General features: G+C 42.3%; 1 protein-coding gene across 1 annotated transcript in view; it reads right to left on the reverse strand.

The window, feature by feature from the left end:
- Positions 1-7,318, reverse strand: part of col9a1b (collagen, type IX, alpha 1b) — a 31,291-nt gene extending 23,973 nt beyond the window's left edge. The window contains exons 1-10 of the mRNA XM_061228669.1: positions 7,306-7,318; positions 6,955-7,087; positions 6,020-6,416; positions 4,884-4,911; positions 4,077-4,165; positions 3,253-3,327; positions 2,960-2,995; positions 2,773-2,835; positions 2,007-2,060; positions 1,435-1,470 (exon numbers count right to left, since the gene is read on the reverse strand). Coding sequence (XP_061084653.1) covers positions 1,435-1,470; positions 2,007-2,060; positions 2,773-2,835; positions 2,960-2,995; positions 3,253-3,327; positions 4,077-4,165; positions 4,884-4,911; positions 6,020-6,416; positions 6,955-7,087; positions 7,306-7,318 — 924 coding nt within the window. The remainder of the gene's footprint in view (positions 1-1,434; positions 1,471-2,006; positions 2,061-2,772; positions 2,836-2,959; positions 2,996-3,252; positions 3,328-4,076; positions 4,166-4,883; positions 4,912-6,019; positions 6,417-6,954; positions 7,088-7,305) is intronic.
- Between the last annotated feature and the right edge of the window lie 447 nt (positions 7,319-7,765).

Below are 7,765 nucleotides of genomic sequence, written 5' to 3' on the forward strand. Positions count from 1 at the left end.
CAGATACAGCTAAGATAATGAATACACCCATTCTAACGGATACAGCTAAGATAATGAACACCCATGCTAACGGATACAGCTAGGATAATGAACACGCGCATGCTAACTGATACAGCTAAGATAGTGAACACACCCATGCTAATGGATATCATTATGATAATGAACACACCCATGCTAACTGATACAGCTAAGATAATGAACACACCCATGCTAACGGATACAGCTAAGATAATGAACACACCCATGCTAACAGATACAGCTAAGATAATGGACACACCCATGCTAACTGATACAGCTAAGATAAGGAACACACCCATGCTAACTGATACAGCTATGATAATGAACACCCCCATGCTAATGGATACAGCTATGATAATGAGTGCATTCTCGATAACAGTCAGGAGATAAGACAAAGGAGAAATACAATCAAAACATTTACTTTCCTATGATAGTACAGGTATTCGTGCAAAGACACAAAGTGCAGTAACTCCCTGGAGGGGAAAAGTATAGACCCAAGAGCAACAGGAATTTGGCGAACTGTACGCAATTGACAATATGTTAAGTAATTAAGTCGTATAAACAAAAACAAAATAACAAAACAAATTACCCAAAATTACATTACAAAACTAATGAGCATTGGGACTACAAACAAGAGCAAAGAGTTCCAGGCTCTGAAAACAAACTAATAAAGAAGCTAAACCCAACCAGTTGTTAGGGCTAGCTAGACAGGGTTTCGGAGGAGGAACTGAGGTGTAGGCTGAAGAGATGGGTGTTTAGGCAATATTTCTGCTGTTCTGACTGAGGTGAGAAGCTCCATCATCAGTCCTGACCGAGCAGGCAGGTTAGGGGAGGGGGAGGGGGAGGGGCCCCACAGTGACAGAATGGAGGGGCGGGGCCAGTGTGTGATTCGGGTGAATATCATTGGTAGTGCAGCTAGCACCCAGATTTTAAACAGTTACCCAGCAGTACAGCACAGGGCAGCTACCTGTGAATTCAGTCTCTAATGTATGAATTATGAGTATTGCTATGATTTTTTTTTTTTTTTTTAAACGCGACAGAGATCTATTTTTTTTTGTGCATGAATATATCAGTGCTGCAATAGGGGCTAATAGCATCAATTTTCCAATTTTGTAACAGTTTTTAATTTTCAGTACTGTTTTGCAATGAGAGACACAATGAAATGTCCAGTGTTAATTGAACTCAAACAGAGTACATATGAGTCCAACAGGGGCTCAGAGTTGATGCAACACTGAAAAATATACTCATGTGTAATTGTTTGTAATTGTTTGACATGTCTGATATGGCAGACTGTGGCCTTAGCAGGTCACATGACTGTTACAAAGCAATCTGCATGCAAGATGGCAACGAGAAACCAAGGCCACCTCTCTGTCTGTGTTTCTGTCTGTCTGTCAATCTATCTGTCCATCTACTCACCGCTTCTCCACGTGGTCCAGCTTTCCCAGGTTCTCCCTGGAAAATAAGAACAAATTCATCTCTCAAGGTTTCACAGCAACAGGACCCAAGACCCACCCACAAGAGATGGCTCTTTTTTACACTTCCTGGACACAAATCCTCGGAAGTCGTTGGTTTTCTCACTCAGTAAAATGAACAGGAGTGAAAAACAAGTGCTGTTGATGATGGAGTGGGAGTGGCCCCGCCCCAGCCCCTGGAAATAGCTTGGGGGATTAAACTGCCCTCAGCGTTTAACTGCCCTCAGTGTTTAACTGCCCTAACTGTCAGACAGCAGCCTCAGACACCTCTGCCCCTGTACCTCAGCCTCAGTGAGCTGTGAGCCCCTTAAACAGACTGCACCAGTGTTTTCCCACAGAGCTTATTAAGAACAAAGAGAGCATTTGAGCCGGCGGCTACAGCGGGGTCAGGCCATTCGCATCATGAGGAAGTTCTTAAGCAGTTACAACCCAGCGGTGAGCTGCCGCCGGAGACTGCAGTCTTGGCCGGTTTCTGGGGCCGATTCACGGATAGAGAAGCCTTATTTGAGTCCATACCTTCTGTCCCAGAGGGCCGTCTGGTCCCTCCTCTCCCGCCGGGCCGGTCAAACCCTGTGAAAATAAGCCAGGGGAGGGGCTTCAGTTCATCTGAACATCATTCTCTCACGGATAAAAACAATGCTCCTTTGAAATCTCTGTTTTCAAACGCAAATTACATTAGCATAGCACGTGAACCTCACGTTTAAATATAATTCTAAACCGCTAAACCCAATCAAAACCAGAACAGACGTTCCTGTTCCGTAATTAAAGTACAGCTGCTCCAGTACAAATTCATACATATTCGCGTTACATAGGAAATTACAAAAATCACCTTATATACACCGTCAAAAAAAACGACTAATTTGTCACGGATACTTGATGTAGGCTACTGTTTGAGCTGATATTACATCTCTTTCTTTATCTGCATACAGTACAAAAGACATTTTAAAACATGAAAGTGCAATATCATAAAGAAACATGTCAATATCAGAATAAAAGAATAAAAGTAGGGTACTGTGCGCATGTGCGGCAAAATGGATCGGTATCAGCATGATGCACAAGGGCAGTGACCAGAGACGACGAACTTTTACACAGGCAACATAGCTCTCCACACTTGTGTGGGAAGGATCCTCTTCGCGGCTCTATGTTAATGGATCCGTCAAAACAAAAGAGATTTTGTGCTCCCGATCGGCAGAGAAGTATAATAATAATAATAATAATAATAATAATTAATAATAATAATAATAATAATAATAATAATAATAATAATAATAATGATACTTACATCAGCACCTGGCAGTCCTGGCAATCCTGAAGATCCTGGTTTTCCAGCATCCCCATCTGGACCCTGTTATTCCCATGGGAAAACGAATGTCAGCTCAGCGAGAAATAGTCTGCAATCATGACGGTAATAATAGAGGTTCAAAATCTAACATCTAATAGGCTACTATTATAATGACAACTGTACTTACGAGAGGGCCGTCTACGCCTTCTTCACCCCTGTCACCCTAAAAGACAACACACACACGAGCCGATTGACATTTTATTGTTTTTTTTTACCGGTAAGGTTGTTTCCTCGATTACCGCCATTCTTAATTTGCTGCATGCACTGTTGTAAATTTGCTAGTCTGTATTTAATGCTGTTCTTTACCGGTTTTGATTACGGTTAATTGCATTAATTATTTTGGGGAGATATAATGAAGCCCTGAAGGATAACGTTGCCCCTTGTGTCAATAGGCGTTTGAAATGGCAGGGTGGACCTTACATCTATGCCATCGATTCCGGGGACGCCTGCAGGACCTGGTGGGCCGGGGGGCCCACGGGGACCGGCCTGGTTTCGCTGCAGAGAGAAATTCAATAATCGTGTCATTGTTTGCGTCCAGTTCGGTTTCATGAACACACATTCCTGAAGTCAGGAAAGCCCTCCGCAGTGAAAACGGGCCTCGTTGTTGGGATTACCTCTGGACTAAACCAGGAGACGTATCCGTAGAGGCCCAAACAATGCTCCTACTGTGGAGGTTTAGAGCGAGGGTGAAAAAGACCTTCATATTGCCATCCGTGCACTTTTTCCTATTCGTATCACGCCTAGGGCATACGAATACCTATGTTGCAATATTATACATTATTAACACATGTAAACATATGTACGGCACAAAAACATAAATGCACAAAGAATCAGTTACTTCTGCTTGAATTTCAGTGTCGGTCCTGTCCTTAAAAACTCGCTCTGTACACTGCGTATAATTTATTAAAATTCGAAATGCGTGTTGGCGCGCGTATGGGTACAGTACCTGGCGTTACAGCTCAAAGGTACTGCATAATCCAGTCATAGTTTACCTTACACACACAGATACATATACATGGGTGTGTACATATACGAGAATAAACAAACCTAAATATATATATCTGTTACAGGCACTTGCATTTACTCCTAAAAGTTTCAAAGGATGTCTTCCTCCGTTTTAAAGAGAAAAAAAAGACAGTTTCATAGAAAGGAGCGCGGACAGAACAAGGCACGCATTTGGAAAGCTCACCTCAAGCCCTGCCTCGGCAACCTGAAAGAGAAGATGCGGGAATGAGGAAACTTACTTGAGCGGAGCAAATCACGAAAATCTGCAGCAAAACAACCAACAGCGACCGGCGAAAAATTATGGCGCTAGCCATGGTCTCCCAGATGGCTAGCAAGATACAATAAGGCCCTTTTCTAGGAACAGTTGGGCTGACGGACCCCCCGACAAAACTGCCCAACTGACTCCCTCCCTAGTATGAGAAAGGTAAGCGATTCTCCTGCAGTCATTGGTTCATGTTTATTCATGCAGAGCTTGGATACTGAATGTGATTGGTGGGATTCTGGGCAATTTGAGCAGGGAGGGCTCACCGGTGGCAGACAGAAGGTTTAAACATTTCGCGGGAGATTGTTACCTGGCGATTTAAAAAGCCCCTTTGAAGTTATTGGATGCCTCTATGGGAACCTTACGCTACCATTTAAACACAATTGTTGCGGTAACTGTACAAACTGCATTGTACAGAAAGACACAACTGACACAACGGGCCAGTTTCACAGACACATGATTAAGTCTACCCTACTGGAAAAAAACAGCTCAAGCTATGCTTTGAAACCGCTGGTAGATGGTATTTCAAGCTGGTCACAGCTGAATTTTACACCAGGGTAGTCCTAGACTAAATTCAATCTTGAATGGAGACTATCCATAACTCAATTTAGTCCAGGACTAAGCTCAATGTGGGTCTGCGAAACTAGTTCAAAATGTGTCGGTTTTTTGGGACATTCATATTATGAATATCTATAAATCGAGTTTATTAGAAATGTTGGTATGTTTACCGATCCTCTGGTGGCAAGTTCGTTGCAGGTTTCTGGATGTGCGCGTGTAGTGTCACAGTGAATCAGCATCAATTGCAGATCAAACTGGGGGGGAAATCGGAATTGTTAGGATTAGTAGACATATACCTGTAATTATAAAATATTAATTCAACTGGAGGGGCTAAATATCTAATTAAAGAAAGTAATAATGCAAACATACATACAAATACACTGAATGCTAACAACAGAATGTTCACATCCATGTATTAAATACTCGTTTATGTTGTTATCAAATGTCGAATCCACTGAATGCATTCAAATAGTCCTGACATTTTATGAACGAAAATATGTGCCTTAAAATTGGCTATTCGGCAACGGCATGCAGATAGGCAAAAAATCTTAGCAAAGCCTACGTTTTGCTTTTAAGAATAATTTAGAAAAGAAAATGTTCACATTCCTATATTTATTTGTAGAAGCAGTTTGAAGGAATATTAAGGCCTTAGACTGTAACACGATTTGAAAATTCGTCTCCGCTGAGATAGAGACCTAGTGTGACATTTCCCAAGTGCCTGTCGGAGCAGATGGATTCCAGAAGTTGGAAACAAAACCATCCATTTAAAGAACTCCGTTGGCTATTTCCTCAAACAATTCCAAAACATTTCCTTATGCGTCCAGTATATAGCTTACTCGCAACTTTAATTTACTTCGTTTCGTGAAACGAACGCCTCATTGTGCATTAGCCGAGAACATTAATGCATTGATTGCGTATTCACAGCAATAGGGCCGAAGAACCCTATCTAGTTAAGTGGGGTTTTGTCGGGTAAAATGGTTCTTTGTATGGGAGTTTTCACACTTCATAACTATGATAAAGGGTTTCATAAAGAACTAAAAAGGGTTCCCCTACGGAATCAAGCCAAAGAACCCTTTCAGAACCCTTTTTTCCCCAGAGTGAATCAGTGAAACAGAATTTAGTTCCATGAGTTTGCATTTCATTTATCCCTATTATGTGCATGTGCACATACCTTTGTTTGATATTTGAATATACAATTATGAATGTAGGGGTTGGTGAGTAAGGCCTTGTGGTCCAAATGAAGTTAAGTTTTCTGCTATCCTCATATTTTCCAGTTTTACCTACGTAATTTATTGTGTAATCAACGTGTGCACTTAGGCCTATTAAAAGAAAACTTTCTGTCGTTTCCCAAGATAAACTTACCGGCACTGCAATAGCGGGGTTATCCTTTAATTTTCCTATCACAGTAAAGCCGTCCAGATTCACTTTGCCTCGTGGGGACAAGTTTTGAGAGTCCATCATTATGCAGTCGACGAAAAGAGAAACCGTTCCCTTCTTGACGACCAGTACTATCTTGTGCCATTGCGAATCAAACAGAAACGGTAGGAAAGAGAACACCGCAGTCTGTCTTATTTTATCGGGCGTGGTATATGAGAATTCCAGAGATTGGCTTTCCCCATTCAGCCCCACGGCCAGTTGTTCGTTGGCATTGACGTCTTGGATTTGCCACAGGTTCCAGTTCTTGGTTTTGGTACTTCTGTCCATCCGAAATACAGTCAGGAAAGCAAACTCTTCCGGTAGTCCAAGAGGGTATGCGGATCTAAAACAACAGAATTAAGTTACTGTTTGCCTATTTGTTTGTTTGATGAGTTTACCTTCATCAAGCAGCCTAATACATTACTTTCTCCCTTGTAAATAGGTCTACAATACAATGCGCAGAGCTGTGTAGTTGAAAATTCTGAAAATGTTCGATTACATGTAGACGATCAGTCCATAATCAAAATGCATATCGACGTAGTGATAATGTGACTGGCAATGTGAAATGGCACTGTGCCCACTACCAGCCGGCAACACGTCATTTCCTATTTCAGCACCATGGACAGAGATGCCATTACGGCCACTAGATGGCGACGCTGGCTGACAAATACCCTACAGTGCAACACAGCGTTTATGAGGTACCCGTTCCACAAAGTCAGTCGTTAGTCAGTCTGGATAACTGCACCAAGTTGGCCTAAAACTTGGAACAGCTCTCTTTATTTCAGTCCGTGTTCCAGATTTGGGCAGTGTCCAGGTTTTACTCAGTGCATATATCCAGCTAACTCAGTAATGGCAAATGGTGTGTTATGGTTAAGATGTACCTGGTCTGTATCTTGAAGTTGGATTCCGGTCCTAATTTATATGCCACGTGCATAGGCGCCGAGCCAACCACCGTTTTGACAGACCCTCTTAATGACTCCGCGGCGAGGTGAAACTGCGAAATGATATGGAACCCTGCGGGGAATCAGGTGGATACGGGTTCACAAGAGCCATAGCAATGATACCACAAAATAGGATAAAAATCCATGTAAATTGAGGTTACCTGGCACGGTGTCCTCCCCAACTGCAATTTGGGAACACATCGATTTTTCGGATTGAATTCCACCAACAGCAGAGAACGAAAATTCTGTAATCAAGCAAATAACAGTTACGGTGTATGAAATACAATTTACCTTTGCCCACCATGTCGAAAGTGTAATTTACAAGAAATTCAATCTAAAACGGTTCCTCTTACTGTCAGTGTTTGCGGATGTATGTCCGTACATGACTGGGATACGTGGTCGGAGACGTGGTGTGTTTGTGTTTTTAAGGACAGCTTTTCTACCACTCTCTCACACTTACCGCAGTGTTAACTTTCGCAGCGACACTATGTTGACAGTGTAGAGCGTAAAAGCGACCGTTGTTTGAAAAGCTGCACTGTAAGTACACCCCCTGGGGGTAAATACACACCAGTCTTTTCTTAGCATGCCGCCTGAAACGTCGCCGGGCCTCATCGAGCATCGCGCCACTGTTTCATATGAAACCTCCCGGTTAATCTCGTTAAGCACTGAACTGCATCATGAATTTAAATATGTACTTTCTGTCAATGTGGTGCAGGAAACAGGCTACAAGTGACTAATACCAGTAACGAAT

Source organism: Conger conger, chromosome 18 (genome assembly GCF_963514075.1).
Source record: "Conger conger chromosome 18, fConCon1.1, whole genome shotgun sequence".
Classification (NCBI taxonomy): Eukaryota; Metazoa; Chordata; class Actinopteri; order Anguilliformes; family Congridae; genus Conger; species Conger conger.